This window comes from Taudactylus pleione, unplaced genomic scaffold (genome assembly GCF_031769625.1).
Source record: "Taudactylus pleione unplaced genomic scaffold, aTauple2 ptg000848l, whole genome shotgun sequence".
Classification (NCBI taxonomy): Eukaryota; Metazoa; Chordata; class Amphibia; order Anura; family Myobatrachidae; genus Taudactylus; species Taudactylus pleione.
Genome location: NW_028285250.1, coordinates 1,004,020 through 1,028,575, shown reverse-complemented (window position 1 = coordinate 1,028,575; position 24,556 = coordinate 1,004,020). Strand labels below are relative to the sequence as shown.

The 24,556-nt window shown below is 44.4% G+C and overlaps 1 protein-coding gene across 1 annotated transcript in view; it reads right to left on the bottom strand.

Moving 5' to 3' along the window:
* Positions 1–9,240: 9,240 nt before the first annotated feature.
* Positions 9,241–24,556, bottom strand: part of REXO2 (RNA exonuclease 2) — a 28,013-nt gene continuing 12,697 nt past the window's right edge. Inside the window, exons 2-7 of the mRNA XM_088458730.1 lie at positions 24,011–24,094; positions 22,356–22,433; positions 16,710–16,821; positions 14,067–14,175; positions 12,614–12,667; positions 9,241–9,584 (exon numbers count right to left, since the gene is read on the bottom strand). Coding sequence (XP_088314856.1) covers positions 9,464–9,584; positions 12,614–12,667; positions 14,067–14,175; positions 16,710–16,821; positions 22,356–22,433; positions 24,011–24,094 — 558 coding nt within the window. The 3' untranslated portion in view covers positions 9,241–9,463. The remainder of the gene's footprint in view (positions 9,585–12,613; positions 12,668–14,066; positions 14,176–16,709; positions 16,822–22,355; positions 22,434–24,010; positions 24,095–24,556) is intronic.

The following is a 24,556-nucleotide window of genomic DNA, read 5'->3' as shown; positions in this document are numbered from 1 at the left end:
TTCTGTCAGTCAGAGCCAACATCAGAGACTGTTGATGTGATCCATGCTGTCAGTGAGAGGAATCTTACTGATATGTCTACCAAGAGATGTGGACTAAAGTCACTTGATATTTTGAGGTTTTCTAATTTGACTAACTCTATATTTTTTTTATAGGTTCCTAGAGAATATTTCAGTAAATGTTTGTGTAACATGGAGGAGCTTGTAATGAGGGGAGGGTGATTAAGATGGAGAGCGCTCCTGCACAGACTCCATATCGAATCCTCCTGAGAGGCTTCAATCCCTTACCAAGATGGCCACCAAACCTAGTACAGCGCATGCCCAGTGCCACAGTGGGAGACAAATCTTCCTCCTAGCTTCAGTAAGAACTACGATTATTGCCTTATACAAACCATGGAGAAGTCTGGTTCCAGCTGCACTGCTACCCGCCATGCACTCACCCAATATTCTGCTGTATGACACCACTCTCCGCTGAAGCTCCACTCCATAACCAATGTGGATAATTGTGAGTATGGCAATCCGGGTTGTTTGCTGTATGAGGGCATCGGCTGATGTGTATACAATCTCTGCCCCACCAATCTGTACACATATTCCAACCGTATATATTTTGAGTAAACAATACATTTTTAAATAGTTCACTTCTAACCTACTGTATGTAATTTAAAAAGCTGCCAACTGAAGCACAGAGGAGAACGATATATTAATAAAGGAATGCAGTCTAACATAAACACATTTACTAAACAGTGCATACTGGATGGAAGGCAAAGGCAGCACGAACACTGCACAGATACCGTCTGTGACCGAATAAAGGGCTGACAAAATGGTATATTAACTGCACAGGCCCCACAGTAGGGCATCTGATATGTGATTATATAATTGCCTCCTATAACTAGAAAATGCAAAGTACATCATTTTATGTAGCAGTGCTCACTCGAATTTCCATTTTATTCCGCACCGGCTGGGTTTCCAGGTGTAAACATGCCAGCAGTTAGGGTGTGATACAAGCTTTAATGCATTTATTGCACAGGATACTTCTAAATTGAAAAGCCTCTACCTAAAATCATACTTGCCAACTTTTCCAAGTCTGAGCCCGTGAGAGGAGGCGGCAGGTGGGTGGGAAGGAGGCGGAGCACTGCAGTACGCATCATCGCAGCCCATCCCCTTGATGGTTTGCCGGTATTCCCGCATTTGTGTGGGCAGAACAGGGGGTGGAGCAACACTAATCACAGCTACGCCCCCTGTGATGGTGTGCCATGATTAATGTCCTTTCAACGCAGGGACTGGTTCACGATGACACGATTGCTAGCGAGACTCGCCATCATCACTCGCGGGTGTGGTATAAGAGATAGACATTAATTAGTTAGACAATGTCTAGATAGACACCAGATGTTAAGACAGTTAATAGTTAGGCAGGGAAAAAAGTTAGCCACAAATAAAAATCAGACACATTAAAATTAGACGTGTTAAAAGTTCGACAGGTACAAAAGATCGACAGGGTCAAAAGCTCGACATGAAAAAGATCGACACAAAAATGGTCGACTTTTTTTTTTTTTTTTTTCCCTAATCTTTACCCTAACCCTCTCCTTGGTGCCTAACCCTAACCGTCTGGGTATGTGCCTAACCCTCTAAGTAAGCACCTAACCGTTACCATAACCCTACAAAAAAAAAAGTGTCGACCATTTTTGTGTCGAACTTTTGACCCTGTAGATCTTTTTACATGTCTAACTTTAATGTGTCTGACTTTTGTCTGTGTCAAACTTTTATCCTTGTCTAACTCTAAACTGTCTAACATCTGGTGTCTAGCTAGACATTGTCTAATTACGGTCTGTCCATAGTCTGGAACCCATCACTCGCATCCCACCCACTTCAGCATGCAGGATGTGGTGGTTTTGTCCACTTTACCGGGAGCCGGGAGGCTCTCCCCCAAAATTGAAAGTCCCATGCAACTTCCGGGAGAGTAGGAAGGTATGCCTAAAATTGAAAGAGCATTGGGTTACTTAATTATGTCCTACTCTCTTATAAATGAACCTAAGTGGTAAGAAGCTAAGGAAGTTAGTTAAGAATAAATACTTTAAAAATGTGCAAAAAATTAACATCTGATTTGTCAGAATATTAAATAACAGTTGATTTGAGTTCATATCTAAAAATACTAAATACTTTTTTGCGGTCTAAAAAATTTTTTACGTAGACAGATTCTGTTGACATCTCCATAGGCTGCAAACAAAATCTATCTACAGCAGGTAACCCAGGTCGCAAGGCAAAGGGTAAGCATCTTCGCTGCCTTGGTGGCACCTGTATTTGACTTGCAGGGTGCCTGGAATGGCATCCTGTAGCTTGGAGAGCTTCCCAGTGTGTCCCCAGCTCTGTTTCCTGGTCTCGCCTGTGACATCTTTACATGACCTGGTGGTGGTGGTGATGGGGGGTGCACGGGGCCGGTGCAGGGTACATTAATGCCCTGCTATGGCACTGGCTTGTAGTAAGCTTGCTTTTTTCTTTCCAATTAAAGTAAATTAAAACTAAATATAATAATCAATCTAAATTCTCAGCTACAATCTGTTCCGCTACAATGGACAGCAGGAAATATCTTACCTGAGGCAGCGCAGCGAATAATGACCCATTTCTAAAAGAAAACGCTGGGTTAAAAGAGTTGGGAAAATTACTTATTTGATATGTGTTTTCAGTGTGGTGACAAATGCTGCAATCACAGTACCCAACACATACCGAATATTATTACCACATACCAAATTCCGTGACTGTGTCTTTTCAGCATTATGGCAAAACTTTGTCAGTTACACTTAACATTTAAATTATTGTTCATAACGAACATCCCCTAACACTTGTCGCTTTATAGGAATCTTGTTTCCTGCAATGCATATAGAAATTATAAATGAGAAATGAGGATAAACAGAAATAAAATAGGTCCACAACAATACCAAATGAACTATCAGCTGGAGGGGCTAATACTCAGTGAGCCAATGAAATCATGCACCTGCCCTCCTTCTAAAAGGGGTATCTGTATCTATATCCATGTCTGAGTTGCATTTATGTGAACAAGCCTATACCATACCTGGCCTACCTTTGCCTGTCCCACAAAAAGGCTTAGTAAAAAGTCTCCGGGGTATATTTACTAGAGTGCAGGTTTTTAGATGTTGCCCATAGCAACCAGATTCTAGCTATTCTCTAGACGGTGTCTGATAAGCAGAACCTGATTGGTTGCTATGGACAACAACTCCACTTCCAAAAACCCCCATTTTAGTAAATATACTGCTCCACCTCATTTGCGGTCGCTCGGTCCTGAGAAGGGGCATTGACCATTTTCTATGGGAACATTAACACTCATTATAATTTGTTTATATAACTAGCTTGTGGACCTTGTATCACTTAATTTAATTTAGTGTATTTCTTTGGCTATGCTATGTTTTTTTCTGGTATTCAGTTCATTGCATCATGTGCTACATGTTTACCAGACAGTTTTATTTAATTGTGTAAATTTCCTTTTCCTGACCCTTTTTTTTTTTCTGTCTATTTGCTTACTAACATCAGGGGCATTTAAGGTTCATGCGGTCTACTACCTGGATGGCGGCACTGACTGCCGTGCAATTATCTGCAGTACATTAAACAGAATAACCTTGGAGCAGCTCAGTGTATTATGCAATATGTCCCTGCCCCCCTGCTCCATACACTGCTGGAGTATTTCAAGCCATAACAAGCATTTCAGGAATGCCAGATGGTTGTTTTTAAAATGCTGATATAAAACAGGACGTTTCTTTGGCAAAACTACTATGAAGCTGTATTTGTAAATCTATACTACAGTTCTCTGGATTGATAAAAGTCACGTAATTTCGGCAGCTAATGTGTGTAGCGTACGTGCACCAATGAGCAGAGGCCTCGCCCTGTTGGTCACCCCACCAAAGTGCCTCTGCTTACCCAGGCGCTGATCTTGGGCTCCTCATCTACCCCAGGGGGTGAATTTACTAAGAATCGTGACTGGCCGAGTTTGCATTCCCGTGCAAGTTTCCTCTAAATTTGCAACTCAGATTCACTAAAGGCAAACCCACGTGCAAAGACACGATCCCGCAGAGATATAGGACGGCAAAAAATAAGAGATGTGGTAAGACCTTACCTTATCTCTATTTCTATAGGGATCCACAGGAGACCTTTGGGTATAGGTTCATGACGTCAGTCGTCGAGCAACTCAATAGTTACATTTGTGCTCCCAGGATGCACCGGGCTCCTCACCTATACCCCAGGCCAAGGCACCTCAGTTTCGTAACAAGCCAATGGCCAGAGGAGGAGAAGGAAGAAATTCTGGAACACTCAAGTATCACACTTTCACATACAGAAGGAGACGGAAAACCGGTGACTAGAACACAGCTCATCTGCAGCACAGCTGGTGGACTTCGTAGATATAGAGATAACAAAGGTAAGGTCTTACCATATCTCTTATTTTGTACTACAGGGTCGATAGGGCTCCACATGAGACCTTGGGGATGTCCCAAAGCAGTCTTCTTAAGGGTGGGGACACTCCTGTGCAGAAAGGATAATCCGCCGCCCGAAGGAAACATCCTGAGAGGCAAAGGTATCAAATGCATACCATTAAGAATGTATGAACAGTAGATCACGTGGCTGCCTTGTACAGCTGAACAGCAGAGGCGCCACGACGAGCTGCCCACGAAGGACCCACAGACCGAGTAGAATGAGCCTTAACAGAGGACGGTACAGGAAGGCCCTCATGAAGGTAAGGCTCTGAAATTGCCAGGCGAATCCAGCCTGCCAAAGTCTGCTTAGTGGCAGGCCATCCTTTCTTTCGGAAACCAAAAAGGACAAACGAGTCCAACTTCCGAAATGAGTTGGTGCGGTCCACATAAGTTTGTAGAGCACGTACCACATCCAAAGAGGCCTCACCAGCTGAAAGATCTGGGGAGTTAAAAGCTGGTACTACAATTTCCTCATTAATATGGAAGCTGGATACCACTTTAGGTAGGAAACCAGGGCGAGTACGAAGAACCGCCCTGTCCCTATGAAAAATCAGAAAGGGAGGGCGACATGAAAGAGTACCCCAAATCTGACACCCTTCTGGCCGAAGCAATGGCTAGAAAAAACAGTTTTAATTGTGATCCATTTTAAATCCACTGAGCCCAGTGGTTCAAATGGAGGTCCTTGTAGAGCCCTAAGGACCACAGTCAAAACCCAAGGAGCCACCGGTGGGATAAAGGGAGGTTGGATGCGAAGCACCTTGCATAAAGGTGTACACATCCGGAAAAGTAGCAATCCTACGGTGAAACAGTACTGACAGGGCAGAAACCTGCACCTTCAGAGAAGCAAGGCGAAGACCATGATCTAAACCCGCCTGAAGGAATGCCAAAATCCTGGATAATCCATATGTTTGAGGATTATAACCTCTGGGGTGACACCATTCAAAGAAGGTGTGCCACACTCTGTGATAAATTCTCGCAGAAGCAGGCTTGCGAGCTCTGAGCATGGTGCTCACCACCGAGCTGGAAAAACCCCTGGAACTCAAGAGGGCAGTCTCAAGAGCCAGGCCGTCAAAGACAGACGACTCAAGTCCAGGTAGAGGCAAGGACCTTGGGACAACAGGTCCGGACGCTGAGGCAACAGCAACGGAGTGTCTATGGATAGACTCAGAAGATCTGCGTACCCAGTGACGTCTGGGCCACGCTGGAGCTACCAGCAGTAGCATACCTCCTTCTTACTTGAACTTCCGAATCACCCGAGGCAGAAGGGAGAATGGAGGAAACAGGTACGCAAACTGGAAGGTCCATTTGACCGACAGAGCGTCTACCAGGAGACGTGAGATCTCTTGTTCTTGAGCCGTACCTTGGCAACTTGTGGTTGTGCCGAGATGCCATTAGATCTACTTCGGGAACTCCCCACTTGTTCACCAGAAGCTGAAATACTTCCTGGTGAAGTGACCATTCCCCTGGGTGTACATCATGACGTATAACTTTCTGCAGTTCCAATGCCTTTTCCTGATCCATCTGAAGTCCCATAGGGAAGAATTGAGGAGGTCTGTACTTGAAGGAAAGGGCGTACCCTTGAGAGAACACTTCCCTTACCCAACTGTCTGTTGTGGTATGCCACCAACACTGGGCGAACTGAAGAAGTCAGCCTCCCACCTTGGGGCCCCCCCCAAGGAGAGGCCCGCCCCGCCAGGCTGAGGGTTTAGTGTCGGGCTTGGCAGCTGGACGCCTGGTACTCCAAGCCTGCTTCTTGGGCTTTGTGACCTTCTTAGCTCCTGACGGTCTGGGAAAGGACTGAACCTTGGCCTTACCCTGAGGATGGAAAGTCGGAAAGGATTGAGTTCCAGATCCTGATGGCATTGGGGCCAAAGGGTAAACATGAAGACTTGGCAGCAGCCAAAGTGTCCACGATTTTGTCCAAATCTGGCCCAAATAAGACCTGGCCATTAAAGGGTAAACCTTCTAACCCTTTCTTGGAATCAGCATCCTCTCTCCAAGATTGCAACCAAAGAGAGCGTCTAGCCGACACTGCACACATGTAGCCGAGTCTCTGAGGTAACCTACCAGTTCAATTTGTTCACTGGTAGCCTCTACAGGCAAGGATGCTTCCAAGGCATTTGCCCAACGTTCCATGGCCCTGGCCACCCAGCATATAGCCATAGCTGGCCTAGCGAGTCCCCCCCCCCCTTCCCGAGGGGGAATAAATGGAGTTTAGACACACCTTCAACTTTTCTGTCCATAACATCCTTTAATGATGACATGGACGGCATAGGAAGTGTCGCACTTTTGACAAGGCGTGTAATATGAGAATCCACCTGAGGAGGAGTTTTCCATTTAGAGAAATACTTCTCCTCGAATGGATAAGGGGCTTCCAACTGTTTCTGCGGTTGAAACCTCCTGCCTGGAGGTTTCCAGGCTTCTTCCAGATGTTCAACTAGCTGATCCGACAGGGGAAAAGCGGTTGCTGAACTTTTCACTTCCTTAAAGAAAGCATGTTTGGATTTGGTTGCTGGGGTATCCTCATCCCCAATATCCATAGCCACATGGACTGCACGAATGAGGCCGTGTACATAAATTTTGGACTTAGGCTCCGCCTCCTTTTGAGAGAGCTCTGTATCAGATAAGTCCTGAATTTCCCCATCATCAGTCGACACATCATCTTGATAATACGCGCAGGGCGCTGGAAGACTCCCCCTGTAAAACCTCCGTCAGGTTTTGCACCGTATTAGAGAGAGTATTAACCCAAACAGGTTCAGTCTGGCAGGGAGTAGGTTGTAAGGGCATATTATGAGCCACAACCAACTGTCGGGGAATCCTGTGACGTAGATGGCATAGCAACCTGCGGAGCGTACCCCAATTGTGGGGCCACTGGAGGTGCAGCAAGCAGACCCGTCAGGGTAGTTAGTGCTTGCGCAAAACAAGCCCATGGCGGCTCTTGAGAAGAGCTGGGCCCAGCAGGTAATCCTGCATTTCTGGTACACAATCTCTCCCTCCTTTTGTCCAGCAAAGCACCTGTTGCAAGACTGTGTAAGGGGGATATCAGCCTGAGCAGAATCATGCCAGAATGAATGTATGTGTCAAACTCCTCAGCTCAACTTAGGCTCCGCCTTCACCACTGAACTGTGAAGTAATTTGATCCCTCAGCAGCACAGTCACCGCAAGGGCTAGTGACAGAGACAGTACAGGGATAGCTAAAATGGCTGCCAGAGAAATAGTTTTACAGTCAGACAGCGCTACCGACCTGCTTGGATGAGTGGTATATAGGAGGACCCAGGCTCCGCAGGTCCCTGTGAGACTAGCATTTTATGCACACCAAAATGACCGCCGGAGGACTCACAGGGGGCGTGCCTGAAGGAGAGCTGCCTGCAACCGCCAAACCACTGTGGAGAGGTGCGCAGTGCAGCGGGGGAGGGGCTGGCTGTGCCATACAGGGAAGGCCCGCTCCCCTGGTGTGCTATTAACCCCTGGGATGCCACAACGGCCGCATGTTGTGGCCCCCTAATCCCTGGTGGTCTGGTGCCACACGCAGCCTCTTCCCAGGGAAGAGGCTGCGTGTGGCCTGGGAAGTAAATGAAATGTGTTATCAGCGGACGCCCGCTGCTTACCTGAATGTCCCCCTGTGACATCCTGCCACAGTCCTGTGCGTCTGGGGGCTTTTGCTAGCCGAAACCCCCAGACACCCACCGCGATCCCTAGCGCAGTGCCAGCGTCTCGGCGCCGGCGTGGTGTCGGAGTGGCAGCATGGGTGTCCGCTGGACAGCCCATGCTGACCACTCTGCAGTACAAAACAACTATTTTCTGGGCTGTCAACGCAGTCCCTCTTGAAGTGACCCGACTCCGTGCCGAGCACCTACGAAATTGAGGTGCCTTAGCCTGGGGGCGGGGTATAGGAGAGGAGCCCGTTGCATCCTGGGATCACAAATGTAACTATTGAGGTGCTCGACGACTGACGTCATCAACATATACCCAAAGGTCTCCTGTGGAGCCCTATGGGTCCTATAGTAGGAACATGCAAATAGAAGTTACTATACCATCGAGCCAACCTGTAAGTACTTTCAATAGACAGGAATACAACTCACGGATTTACTAGGAATAGTGTTTCAAAACACAATAGAACACGGAGCAATGTACGCAATGGCGATTTTTACGCGTTACAAGCACTTTTTTTTGCTTTTGCGCATGCATCAAAGTCGCACTGCACAAGCGCTGCAATTGTCTTGCGATTCCGCACACACCGAAAACCCATTTGCAAAGTGAGAGTAATCAGCGTTTGGGGGGGGAGAAGTTACATGGGGGTGGTTAAAAAAAAACAAAAACGCAGGTGTGTCTGACCGTTTAAACAGTTACATGGGCGTGCATAAATCAGCCACAGCGATCTCATACGCAGCATGAGAGCTCTCTACGTGTCAGGAGGGCTGCTGTATTTGAGACAGACACGTGTCAGACCGTCCGCAAGGGCTGCAATGTAAGGGGTGCTAATACATTTATTATTTTTGCATGCATATACTGGCTGCTATTGCATGTAGCCCATAAATGCTGGACAGCTTTATATTTACACAGTTTAGATTTGAGCTAGAACACTCCCCTGACTAGTGTAAATCTCCCTGCACATTACATATGCCTCACCTGCAGTGCAGCACGGCCTGCCAAGGCAAAGTTACCTGCTTTGTACCCAAACAGGGCACGATTTGAGGATAGGTGTATGTAGACACACAGACTCAAAGCCATTAACAGAAAACAGATGGAGACTAGTCCTGTATGGTAACCTTAAAATTAGTATTTTATTGGCAACAACAAATAAAATATAAGAAACTCCGCCAACTGTGTAAAACTTGTTTGCAATCCACCCCTGCTTACACAGCAGCCAATTCTGCCAGGAGGTGTCCCGTACCGCTGTAAAGACCACCAACAGAAATGATCACCAACTGCCCTGGCTCGTCAGGAGGATGGCATCTGAACAATGTACAGACTGGGTAACATTAAGTTCAGATTTGCTGATCTTTTCCCCCATCTACATTTCTTTTCTTCTCATCCATCATATTCTTAAAAATGTTCTCCCTGTAAAACTGCAGTTCTTTGATGCTCTCGTTGATGTCATCTAGAGCCCTGAAAGAGAAATGATAATAACCAAGTGGTAAAATGAATACAAACAAGATTTATATTGGATAGGCGCATACGGCCAAGGACTGCTGCCGTAATATCCTCTCACGGGAAGTAGTCACTTATCCCGCTGCAGATAATGCCGGCAGACAGAATCCCGTGGTCGGAATCCTGACAGCAGTCAGAATCCCAGCTCCAGAGTCCTGATGTGAGCAACAGGGTTAGGCACACGCTACGGGAGGGGACGGTTAGGGTTAGGCTGCAGGAGGGAGGCTTGCTGGGGGACACGCAAGGGATCAACCTGTAATTTCCCACTGTATTCACAAATGTTGATTTTGTAGAAGGTAGGGCAAATAGCTGCTATATACAGTAACACAGCCATCAAGAATTGTGGGATGATAGATGCAAATCCTTGCTCATATGTCTCTGTAGGCAAACTATCTAGGGCCACTGGTTTAGAGCACAGATACAGCCAAATATGTAGAGTCATATTCAATTCCATAGCATACCGCTGTTTGCTCCTCAAAGTAAAGTGATCGAGCTTGTAGTGGACTCATTTAGTATGTTCTGCGATATTCTGTTATACTGCTGACATCTACTGTTTGTCTTGGGTAATGCATTTAAGAGAAATGAGTGTAACCTAGTCGCACAGGAATTATAGGGTATTGTATATATTCTTCAAGTTCCCCACAGTATCTGTTATTGTGATCCAAGAGAGGGGGGTGCTACCACGGACATATTAATAGGAATATCCAAAAAAACAGAGAAAAGACTGAAATGTCCAAAGGGTGGTGCACTCAAAGTACATTATATTAAAACATAACTTTTATTATAATTCAAATAATATAAACAAATAGTGAAAATTAAGTTAAAAATATATGAGAGTGAAAAAGTGTGAAATACGTGTTTATAAAAACTATTACAGCGTCCTTTCTGTACTCCCAAATATTATATTGTTTTATGAGGTTGACAACTAGACAGAAATAGATTTATTAATATTAATAATAATAGCAATAAATATTCATATATCCTGTATGGTTCTTACTAACTAATGACAGAAATCTGTTATTCAATATACAAACATTCGCCACTGATTAGATCATAAACTTGTCAATTATTTATAAATGATTTATAAATTATTCTCCCAAAGGGATTAATAATCCCTTTGGGAGAATCATTTATAAATAATTGACAAGTTTATGATCTAATCAGTGGCGAATTTTTGTATATTGAATAACAGATTTCTGTCATTAGTTACTAAGAACCATACAGGATATATGAATATTTATTGCTATTATTAATATTAATAAATCTATTTCTGTCTAGTTGTCAACCTCATAAAACAATATAATATTTGGGAGTACAGCAAGGACGCTGTATTAGTTTTATTATAAACACGTATTTCACACTTTTTCACTCTCTTTTTATATTTTTAACTTAACTTTTATTATAATTCAAAAAAATAGCAAAAATTATGTTTTAATATAATGTACTTTGAGTGCACCACCCTTTGGACATTTCAGTCTTTTCTCTCTGTTTTTTTGGGGTAATGCATTTCTGCAAATATTGTTATAATGTATCTTACATTTTTCATGGATGCTATAGAAAATAGGTTCATAAGCAGATCTGTGCACTCTCAGATTGTGCATGATTTAGCCGTACATTAGGTACCTGGTCAGAATCACTCAGACCTAGCAATGTTTTTCCAGTCATCCAGTGTTGTTCCTACGCCCACTGCAAGCACACCCTCCTGTATTGTGCAGATGGGAGTGTAACTTGCTGGGGATGTAAAGCTGTTAATGCCCCATGAGTAACAAGGTATGATCAATTCTAATGTGCACCTTGCCTATACTTAGCTGACTGAATATAGACTTCGCCCCTCTCATTAAAGTCTGTTTCCGATCACAGAACCAGCATTGGCTACAGTAGGTGATATTTGCTGGAGGACAATTCTCAATAAACACATACAGCGTTGTTGCTCCTGATACACTGGTGAACACTACCATACAATATTCAGGCACATATAATTTGTTGCCCCCATTATCGGTTTAATCTGCATACACACAATGGAACGGGTCTTCTGCTTGAAGTATCAATATAAAAATAAAGGTAATGCTCTCCTGCGCCAATATTGTCCAACTGTGATATGGAAGTTTTCTGGTCTTTGCGTCTTCTTTCCAACAGGGAAATGTCTCAATAGTATGGAATAAGGAAACAAATATAAAGGTTGTATGAGTAGGATGGTCAAAACTAAAAACACAACTAAATAGGGCCGTGTATATGTCACCAGTGTCTTAGATGGGGAAACCGTGAAACCACACCCAGTGTTCTCATGCAAAAAGAGACAAGATTCTGCTCACATTATATTCTTACATACAGTCAGGTGCATAAATATTGGGACATTGACAGAATTTTCATATTTTGGCCTCTATTCACCACCGCAATGGCTTTGAAATGAAACAAACAAGATGTGCTTTAACTGCAGACTTTCAGATTTAATTTGAGGGTAATTACATCCAAATCAGGTGAACGGTGTAGGAATTACAACGGTTTCTATATGTGCCTCCCACTTTTTAAGGGGCCAAAAGTAATGGGACAAACTAAACAATCCTAAATCTAACTTTCACTTTTTAATACTTTGTGTGAGCATCCATTCTACAGCTCATTACATTTATTTTTATGTGAAAGTCCTTCCACTATACGGGATGCAGGTGGCCAGATTACTGACAGCAACATACCGATAGTCAGAATCTCGGGTAAGTATGCAGGTAAAGTATTCCTACCCTAGCCTTCCCCTAACCCACCTTTCCTGCAGCCTAACCCTAACCCGCCTTTCCCGCAGCTTTCCCCTAACCCACCTTTCCCGCAGCCTAACCCTAACCCCTTCCCACCGCAGCCAAAACCTAACCCTAATATTTACCATCGGGATGCCAGCGGACGGGATTCCGGTTCAACACAAAGAATAGGTTTAAAAAAACAATTCTAAGCAGGTCTAAATCCCTTTTGAATATTTAGAATGAAAGAAAATGACATACCTATGAGAGGCTGCTTTCTTCGGTGCTCGCTCATAATCCACTGGGTACCAGCGCCTGAAATAAGAACGTAATTTTGAGAAGACATGTATTTTATCTGTAGGTTACTAATGGTCTTGGGTGGAAAATCTGTGTCCAGTGGTGAAAATGTATCCAGGAAAATATTTAAGATTAAACTCTCAGACCTCATTTGTAATCTCTATTAGAGAGTAGGAGGTCTGATGGCAAATGGATGGGAGACCTGCGATAATTTAGTCCCCTTTTATGCCTGTATATTTTACTATATACAGTATGCAGTGCTATTATTTGTATCATTACTATATATATATTCTTCTATTTGTTTTCTTATCATTTAAAATGTATAAAATATAAAAATTCATGTGTTGGAGGTTAGATATATACCAGCCAGATGTCTCTGCATTTCAACATTCTGTCCATTTGTTAAATAAGCAAGGTGCTATGAACATTTTACATCTGTGATTTTTACTATGTAAATTGGGGATGCGATCAATATCCCGACAATCGGGATGCCAGCGCTTAGAATGCCGGCGAGGGAATCCCGACACCTGTCAGAATCCCGGACTGGCATCCCGACCGCAAGTACTGGGGTTAGGGGAGGGTTAGGCACTAAGGAGGACACCGGGGAGGGAGGGGTAGGGAGAGAGGCATGGTTAGGATACTGACCGACAAGCTCCAACAGGGAAGCTGGGAGAAGGAATGTTTAATTAAAGTCCCCTACTGTTCCTTCACTCTTGTGGAAAGGGAAGCGTGACTGAACACGGCTCTACATTGCAATAGTTACTATAGAAGACGGTCTACCTTATATAATTACTACCAATGGGATTACCAATCATACTGGATTCTAATTTTGAACAAAGGTCACCAATGGGCCTAAATTTAAAAAAGGGCAATGCTTTTAATAGCAACATATGGGGGGTTTTGCTATTAAAATCATTGGTCTTTTAAATGTTTGGGCTATAACATGCCCTGAAGGAGTGGCTATTACAAGCTGCCACATAGGAAATAAACCCCACACATTGAGGAACCCATCCTTTTGCCTACTCAATATGGAACGAAAACTGTGTGTGACGAACCAAAGATTTCAAATTTTGATTAATCCGCCAATAAGACCTTCTTCCAGTCTTCAGTAGCCCGTTGGCGGTGCTTCGTGGTCCAGGCAAGTCTCTTACTCATTGCTGCAGAGCAGCTCTAAGTTCTTAATCTCCATGAGAAGTACAGAGTAACAGTTTTGTTCCATAGTAATTTCATGCAGCACTAAGCGCAACGGTGATTTCTGGTCACAACTCTATAGGCAGAAAGCAGCTAGAGACACATCCCGCAAAGCCGCCAGCGGCTAATAGTTACGTGAATGAGCCAATAAATCTGCTTTAGATAGGATTATAAAAAGTACATTCCTATTAATGTAAGAAAAACAGAGGCTACGTAAAAACATTACCTGCACAATTCTTTCACCGTGCTGACATCAATGATCCTGTAATGCAGGTGTCTCATAAACTGAGGCATATATTTGTTCAGAAACACTTTATCCACGTGCACAGAGTTCCCTGCAGAAAAAAAGACGTCATGTGTATTGTACTGACCGTATGGGATACGTTATATTCTTAAATGTTTAACGGTTATTACGTAAAGTTGATACAAAAACAAGCCAGCCAGACATTAAACTATAGGAGTCAGACAAGAGAATATGGCGCAGCACTGACTTTTAGCAAATACAATACAGAACCACATTTATATACATTATTAAAAAAAAAAAAAAAAAAATCACAGAACCAAATAAACACCGATGACGGGTTGGGTACGAGATGCCAGCGGTCAGAATCCCGACACAGACATCTCGACAGGGTTAGAAAACAGACACTTGTCGGTCAATATTCTAACCCTCCCCCTCCCTCCCAGGTGCCTGAACCTAACCTTTCATCTAGTGCCTAATCCGAACGCTAACCCTCCCCCTAACCCCGCTACTTACCGTCGGGATGCCGGTGTCGGGATTCCGGAGCCGGCATTCTAAGCGCCAGCATCCCGACTGTCGGGATTTTGACCATATCCCCCCAATGACTGCAGACATCAGTTAGTGCTTAGAAACGTATAGCAATAATCTAATGACTTAATTTTATATTAATATATCAAACACGGAACAGGATTGAAACGCCGGTGGCGATTCACATCCCGACAGCGGCTGCCCGGAGGAATTCCCCACAGCAGCAGGTAAGTAACCTAACCCTCCCCTCTCCCCCCCCTAACCCTCCCTTAGGGGTGCCTAACCCTAAATCTCTCCCCCTAGTGCCTAACCCTAACCTCTCCCCAGGGGTGCCTAAACCTAACACCCCTCCCCGCACCCTAAACCTAACCTCCCCCCAGTGGCCCCCATATAACTCTGCTAAGAAACCACTCACATGGGCACATGATGCCAGCTTTTACAAGGAGGTATGTCACCTTTTTAATAGCATGTAGTTGGGTAGTTATACCCTTATAAACTTGCGTTTCTCTGCAACAGGCACGGTTTAAGGTTTGACCCAGCAGAATCTATTAAGGAGTCAGAGAGGAGATCACACTGTACATCAATATCAATTAAAATAATTTCCAGAAGTTTTTTTTTTTTTTTAAAGCATATTGGCTACCTGGCACCTGTGATTTATTCAGGGCTTGTATGTACAATTATTATCCACCCATGGCACAATGACCTGTGGAAACATCTCAGATGGTGTTCTTTATGAATGCTTGTATGTACGGAAAATGACAAAGGCATTGACTAGCCCTAGAATTTTGTGTGTTCAAGCTGCACTCATGCCGAACTGCACCAAAGGTCACATTGACGGCAGTATGCCAACATGGTAGAAATGATACTGAAAGCATGCTTACAGTGCGGGCATTATAAATGTAAGGGTGCATCGAAAACCGCATGTTTGACATTACAAAGCGTGCACGGTACAAATGCTATAAGTAACATCTTTACTGTGTGATTATACTGCCTCCGGCATTCTGCTGTCAATCTTGTCACGGTTGATTAAGTGGCCATCGACTTCCTAACTTGATCACGATCAATACATGATCGTAATTAACAAATCGGGGACTTTTAACAGATCTCCCGACAGATGAGCGGTCATCGATGGTGGGCGGCATTTCTGACTGGCGCCGTTCAGGTCCGATTGGCCCTGTAGACGTATGGGACCCTTAAGACAGTGTTGGACAAAAGGCTGCACCATGACAGTCTCTCATGCATGGGATGCAGTGGTGGCTTGGAGACTACTAGGAGGGAGCAGGATGTTGCAAATTGCGGTTCTCCTGCATGAGACTGAATATTCTTTGTAAAGCGCTGCGGAATATGTGTGCGCTATATAAATAACTGGTAATAAATAAATAAATGAGACCTGCAGCTGATCATTTGCTGGTAAGAGCTTGTGAATGAACAGAAGTGTATTGTTTCCTCTATCTATCACTTACAGATGTGTGCTCATACACCTGTCCTTCTTGTGCCATATGACAGCAGATGCCTGGTGTGATTCCCGTTCTGCGCACTTTCCTCAGTTTTGCACCTTCGTCTGCAAGTAGTGTACTAGGTACTTAGGATTTGCTTTCTTGTACAGTGTAAAGTGGCAGATAAAGCTCAATGATGAATAGTGCGGGTCACTGGTATCTCACCGGTCAGCTGCCTATCAACACAAATTACATACTTTCCTCAGTTTTGTGTCTTAGGCCGGATACAGAGATATGTGGTAATGCTGTCGCAGCTGCAAATTTGTATGCAGCATCTGTGCTAAGATACGCAAATGCCGCAGCTGCCTCGATATGTATTGAGACGCCCACTGGGGGCTTCGCAAATCCAAGTGTCTGCACATGAAGATGCAGCATGGGTGGCAGATCCTTTGATAATCGGCCTTCTGAGTAACTCTAGGGTCGTGCAGAACAGTTGGTGTTCTGAGACGCCAGAGCCACTTTTATTGCTTATGGGATGGCGGATGCTGGCTGTGACCTGCCCCGAGAAACGGCCCTGACACACCTGGGACGGGGAAAGCTTTAAGGATAGATGGATGTGGACACATCTGAACAAAAAAACAGCAGCGTGGCACAGAATACTCACCAGCCAGGGGGCATAGGCCAGGTGGTGTATGTTGTCTGATGAAAGAGAGAAACTCATACTCTGCTTGTGCTAATGAGATTTTACTGTCCCGCACAGCCTGGGTAAGGCCGGACTGCAATGAGAAAACAAATATAGGAGCTGATGAAACTGATCTGTCATCCAATATAAGGAGTCTCACATTTATCAGTGAATGTACTATAATTATCTACAGTAACATAGGGAGAAAGGGGAAGATGATGCTTTAACATAGGGCTACATACTGGTTTATCACTACTATCTAAAACACATATTAGGCCATGCAACTAAAACAGAGCTCAAACCGTTATAACATACAAATGGGAGGTAAAAAAAAAAAAAAGTACATTTTACCGTTGGGGGTGTAGAGAGAGAGCGAGATAGAGAGCGAGATAGAGAGACGCGACGGAGATAGAGTACCAACCAATCAGCTCCTGTCAGTTCTCAAAGCCTGTAACATGACAGGAGCTGACTGGTTGGTACTTTCTCTCTCTTCAGGGCTTAGTACATAGACCAAAGTATCACAAAAACAAGAGCACATTTGGCTTGCTTGTACTAAATCACCAGAGAGAGAAAAATGGCAAATTCGGTAAACTACAATTTGTTGGGTAATATAATGTAGATACACATAATGATACTCACTTAGGACGTGGCAAGGATATTTGTAAAACAACAAGTTACAGAGTACAGACATCATGGACACTTTATATTTATAGGAGTTTAATGAATAACAGTATACCCTATGGGGCTTTAGCTCTTGTTGCCATACTGGATGCAAGGACAACAATGTACACAACTATATGTAGATACAGCAGACATTGGTACAATGAAGGGGAAACAAAAATGAGTGTTATGGTAAAACTTACCTTTGTTAACTCTCTTTCTTCGAAATCCATAGGATCCACAGGGATACCATGGGGATTTTCTAGCTCGGTGGTCCAGACTATGCTCAGAGCGCGTAAGCCGACCTCTGCCCTGATTGGTGTCCGGTCCTTATCCACCACCTACACCAAACAGTTAAGCTTTCAACTGCCAGGATGCAACGGTCCCTCCCCCCTAAACCCCGCCCCTGAGGCAAATCAGTTTCTTAACAAGCCCAAGGCAGGAGGAGGACAGGAGAGAAGGAAGACTGGTACACTCTCACATCAAAGAGACGGGAAACCGGTGACCAGGAAACCCAACCCAGAGAAGCCAGGGGCGCCAGGGCGGGCCCCCTATGGACTTCGAAGAAAGTTAATAAAGGTGAGTTTTACCATAACTCTCATTCTCTTCTTCACAGTCCATAGGGATCCACAGGGATACCATGGGAATGACCCATAGCAGTATTCAAGGATAGGGACGCTCCTGAGCTGAGGAATATCCTCCGTCCAAATGAAGCATACTGAGAGGCAAAGGTATCGAAGGCATAAAACCAAATAGGGAATCTGTTTTCCAAAGAAAACTTGTTCGGTCCACGTAGATCCTGAGAGCACAGACCACATCCAAGGAGGCATCACCTGCCGAGAGGTCTGGTGATTGGAAGGCCGGGACTACGATTTCCTCATTAATATGGAAATGAGAAAACCTTGGAAATGAAGTCAGAACGAGTTCGAAGAACAGCCCTGTCCTGATGAAAGACCAGAAATGGGGAGCGACAGGAAAGCGCCCCTAAATCTGACACCCTACGAGCGGACAAGTAGAAAAAGGAGGGGGGTTTAACCCCCTATTGTTCCTCAGCACACTGAATAGTACCTGCAACAATATATGAGGACTATATGGTCATAGAAATCAGAGATATTAGTTGCATGCATTTGCAAATACATGGGAAGCTGCTAGGCCACGTCACGGCTTCTCTGTCTCTAGCAGTCCCTAACACTAAGGGGTTCACATCCGGGGCGCAGTGCACCCCGAAAAACGTCCAGCCCTGGACCCCCCCAGGGCATCACACGAAAAATGGAAAAAGAGTGACAGTGCAGTGTAAAGTATAGCTGTGTAAGACTAATTAATGTGTGTTTTAAAAAAGGGGTTAAAATATATGTGAATTATTACATGAAAAAAATACAAACATAATATGTGATGTAAAAAGTAACTATGTGTATTAAGTGGTGATGCCATGAGGGGGCCCAGCCAGAACAGCCCCGGGGGTCTTACGCCTGAACGCTCACCCCAAATGTAAATTATACCAATTATAAGGCCTCATGATAAAGGCACATATAAATTTTGTCAAATGTAAGGCCTCCTGATAAAGGCACATACATAAATGCATCCACATTGAGAGCCAGCTTACCTGGGAGTCACCCCTGGGAACTCCAACTAGCACTACTAGAACCAGCATGCCCTACTAATGCAGGCTCCTTCATGCCACTCATACCAAACAAACAAAAAATGGCAGCTGCTCAATCAATCTAGCAGCACTAATCAGGTGCATGAAAGGGAGGGGTCATACTAAGTAGAAAAAGGAGGTGGGTTTAACCCTCTATTGTTCCTCAGCACACTGAATAGTACCTGCAACAATATATGAAGACTATATGGTCATAGAAATCAGAGATATTAGTTGCATGCATTTGCAAATACATGGGAAGCTGCTAGGCCACGTCACGGCTTCTCTGTCTCTAGCAGTCCCTAACACTATGAGCGGACGCAAGAGCCAGAAGAGAATCTTCGCTGTGAGCCACTTCAGTTCCACAGATTCCAGGGGTTCAAACGGAGGACCCTGAAGGGCCTGGAGAACCACTGGAAAATCCCACGGCACCACTGGAGGGACGAAGGGAGGGCACCCTGAAGGAAGGTGTGAATATCCGGCATTGGAGCCATTCTGCGCTGGAACCAAATGGACAGAGCAGAGACATGCACTTTCAGTGAGGCCAGGCAGAGTCCAAGGTCCAATCCTGCTTGAAGGAGGGTCAGGGCTCTAGAGAACCTAAAAACTTGAGGGTCAAAACTTCTGGTAGCACTCCACTGGAAGTATGTTTGCCACACACTGTGATAGATCAGGGCAGAGATCGGCTTACGCGCTCTGAAAATAGTCTGGACCACCGAGCTAGAAAATCCCCATGGTGTCCCTGTGGATCCCTATGGACCCTGAAGAAGAAATAAGAACGAATCCTATGCAGTTGGTAACATATTATAACAAACAGCTAATAAGCAGAATGCTTAGCTATTGTGGTCTATTGCTGGGTACACACTTTGATGACGAATCGGTCAGCAGACCAATCCACCGTCAGAGTGGTTGATTGGTAAGTGTATATAGCTTACCAATCGGCTGCTCGATGTGTCTTGGCTGACATCACAACCGGGCGGGCATTCAAATTTAAATGCCTGGCCTGTTGAGATGTCAGTGTCGGCAGTTCCTGCAGCAGGTGTACGGCGGTCGGCGGGTCAGCCACACATCAGTTGTGCTGCAGGGCCGACCCGATATGTCTGAACAACATCGGTCAGACACATATCGGTTGTACTCAACCGCAGATGCACTCACGATATGATGTTCGTTGATAGAAAGAGCAATATATTGCCAAGTGTGTACCCCACATAAGCCTAATATGTATTTATTGTGGACTACAATGTCTACTAAAGTAGGGATACACCAGACATAGGGCCTGATTCAGCAAGCATCGCTATTACAATCGCAATAATGATTACGTACGCAGTCTCACTGTGAAAATATGCTAATGATTGCAAACGCAATGCCATACGCAGCCTAACATAAGGGCTCCCTCTTTGCCTTACACACACATCAGTAATACTTAGCAAGACTGCAAAACCATTGGTAACAGAGTACAATCGCAGCCTCACACACACCTGCACAAGTTCTGACCTTACTCAGGAATTTCTAACCTCATCGCACGCAGTGAAAGCCCAAGCTGGGTATGGCATCACAGTGACTAATTTATGCACGCCCCTGCAAACGACGTTCAAATGCACTGGTACGCCTGCGCTTCCCCGGCCACTCCCCTCCCCGTCACCACCCCCAGACGGTGCTCCTTGCCAATCACTCTGCGATGGGTCTGCGTAGTCACTGCGATCGCATAACGCAACAATCGGCCGGTTGCGTGCGTAATTGCAGTTACAATCGGTAATGAATGAGGCCCATTGTGTTTTATAACATTAACAACCATGTAGTGCATCGAAATGTCAACAATGGCCTAATATTTGTCCAAAGTTATTCATCTGGGGTTGGGTACGGTATCCCTGACGGTCAGAATTTCGGCAGCGGAATCCCAACAGTGAAAATGCTGGCGATTTTCAGTAAGTATTCTAAGGCTAACCCTGACCTCAACCCACCCCTTCCGCAGCCTAACCCTAACCGTTAGCTACCCTAACCCCCACACCTCCCGCTGCCTAACCCTCCTCAAAATACTTACAGTTTGAAGTTGTCTGCATTTTGACCCATCAGGACCCCGCAGGCGGTACAGTGAGCATCATGATTTTGACTGTCGGGAAGCTGTATACAACCTATTCATCTGTGCTAAGGTGCGCACACACTTGCCAATATTTTAAAAACGACTGAACGATATAGTTATCGTTCACTATATCAGCCAGTGTGTACGCTAAAACGATGAACGACCAACGACCAACGATGTGCACTCCCGCAGTTCATTGGTCATTGTCGTTCATGGCGATATTGTCAGGTTGTTGCCCGTTCGGGAATAATGGAGGGTGCCCGGCACTGAACGATAGAGCGAATCGTCTAGTGTGTACGCACCTTTAGTCCCACTCACAACTGCCGTCAGGCTATACCATGGTCTAAAGACCTTTCTGTAAAATCTTTGGCCTTATGCAGCGATATAGACATTTACAAACTGGTCCTCATGGCTATTATTTACATAGTTTATATTCTATACCACACAAATACGCACACAGTCTAGGACCCAGTTTAGCAGCAGCCAATGAACCTAGCAGTAAGTTTTGTCTGGACTGTGGGAGGAAACTGGAGCACCCACAGGACACCCACAAAAACAAGGGGAGAACATACAAGCTGCAGACAGAATCAAAACCCTTGACCCCAGCGCTGAGACAGCGATACTAACCACTGCTCCATCATGCTCCCATCAAACCATCAGCGGCGATCTCCGTTGTGTTTACATTCCTGTGATCTAGACACCATACGGCCCCTACTGTATAATCGGGTCACTCACACTAGGCCATAAGGAAACAGATCCTGCCGCTTTATCAGAGAGACAGGAGTTCCCTACATATTGCCAGGATTACTATACTGTATTTAGATTACAGCTATGTTATTACTACAACAACTATTATTTGCCCAGAAAAAAAAAAAACCCTTCAATTTCATATTAACACGGGGATATCCAAACACAGATGTGACACAAGCAATGAGGCAGCTTGTACTCTTCACTAGACAACTATGGAACCGTGAACGTAAGCCCATAGTCACATATTAAGTCTAGAATGAAGGACAAGGCAGTATAGGGAAACCTCGTGAATAGTACAGGAACTATAGTGATACATATATATTATATAAACGAAACAACATTTCATTATCTCTTTGTCTAGCCGGCTGGTTTATACAGACATTTGCTGCAGAGGACATAGAAAGTGTCTGACATGTGACAAAATAACAGCAGAGTTTTCTTCCACAAGAAGTTTTGTTGCACAAAACGCAGAAGATCTAAAAATCCTGTATATAAATCTCACCTTTCCGTGATGCTCTTTGCACCACTCAGACATGCCATCCAGTAACTCATCCGGCTGTTTAATAATCAAATTGGGGCCCTGCCAATAAAAAAAAAATATGTATTTGAACCGTTTACCATTGAAGTCTGCTTAGGAAATTAATACAATTAAAAATAAACAGATTTATCACAGTGCAGGAAAAAAAAATGACATTGATCATAGCTTTTATATTTGAAATACTTTCTAGTTTGTAATGTATAATCGAGACCTGCATGCGTGATTGAGAACAAAAGTGGGAGATGTATGAAGGGGCGCTATGGTGTTTAGTGGTATAAACGTATGTTATGTTCGCTCATACCGCTTCTCCCCCATGTATTAATGTGGGGTGTTAAATGACAGGGGCATCCTGCATCCCTTTCATTATCGCCACTGCTGTCTTGCCGATGTGCAGGGCAATGTATGAACGGTCCGGGGCACTGACCATTCCGACAGCTGCAGCTATAGATTTTGACAGCTGCGGCTGTCATTGCCCCCCATCACAGCACTGTCCCTGGCTGCTGGGCTTCGGGCTGTGCACGGACGTTCCCGCGATGCTTGCGAGATCGCGCGCGTGCCCACTGGAGACGGGCGGGAGGAGACAGATAGCGCAACAGCACTAGTGCTGATGCGCTGTGGGGTCTGGCAGGGATCACCGGAGGGGGGAGTGTTCACTCCCCCACTCCAGCACACGAAATGTTACTGCTACCTGTTTCACTTCGGTAAAGAATAGAACTAACAGGAGACGTGTATTAATAAAGCAGTCAGCCATCATACATAAAGTTGGCCATACTGAACTACTTTTGGCCAATATAAATGGCCACGTCAGTAGTGAAAAGTTATCCCCGTTTTTTTTCAAAGACTTTTCGCATTGAATACGGGGATAATTGAAATAGGCGAAAATAAAGTCATTGGCGATAAATTATCGCCGATTCCGACATTTCGCCTCAAATTGAATATGGGCATATGTAGTTCTTTTGCAAAGATGATGGGTCCACTTTAACGGAAGCCAGTTGTAATACCCAGTGATTTGGAGGGTGAGAAATCCAAAAATATTTTGAATCGATTCGAAATTTGCTTTTAATGGTGTATTAAATGCACAGATTTATGGTGTCCATAGGATGTGCCCTTTACATTCTTAGATTTACACTTATGTAAAGATCCTTCTGCTATACAATGCAGTCACAGCCACTGCTTCCAAACTGTATTTGGCATGATAACCAGAAAATACTGTATGATCTGCCTGTGCTCTGCCATAACATTATATACTTGTAATGAAGATGATCTAATATTTAGCATTAATGTATCACAGTCCATGCTATCAGTTCAGGGCGGCCTCCCAGTTATCTCCGGTAGAGTTACATTCGGTAGGCCTCACAAATGTAATCTTTCTATTTTCCATTGAGTGCAAATTCTTTTCCTATTCTCTCTCTGGTGTCGGATTGGCAAACTGGGGGTCTGACAGAAATGTCCTTGAAAATAACTTGTGTGTTACCCAACAACTGGAGCAAAAACGGTTTTAGCAAAGCAGCAGTGGAAAGGCTCATTCTTTACTAATGAGAAAACACTTTGAAGAAAATGTCTATATTGCTTCAAATATGAAAATAACAATTTATTTCCTAGTTATTGCCCACGCTTACCTCAGCAAGGATGTTGAGATCAGAGTCTGTAATTAAACAAGCCATCTCAATGATTTCGTCCTTCTTAATGTTCAACCCAGTCATCTGTAACACACACAAACATGGCCGAACGGTAAGGGATAAGCAAAAACAACATTCCTAATTATTATTATTTTCTTTCAAATATTTTATAAAAAATAATAAAAAAAGAAAGACAGTGCCCTCCCCCCCCACAACTGTGAGAACTCTCATACTGAGGAAGCACGAAGGCACTCTAGTCTAGGTTGGAGAAGTCATTTTCATAGATCCCTTGTATATAGTGCTGAGGTTTTGGATGGGTCAGACACAGCAGGAGAGAGTAGCTGCACATGTTCTATGTTAGTCCCTCTTTCTCTATATCAAGGGTAGGCAACCTGTGGCACTCGGGTGTGGATTGAAAGATCTACACTATTTAGATAGACAGTCAAAAGATCGACACCATATGCTGGACAGGCAATAGTCCGACAGGGCCAAAGGGTCAAAAGGTTGACTGTTAAATGGTCAACATGGACTAAGGGCCTGATTCAG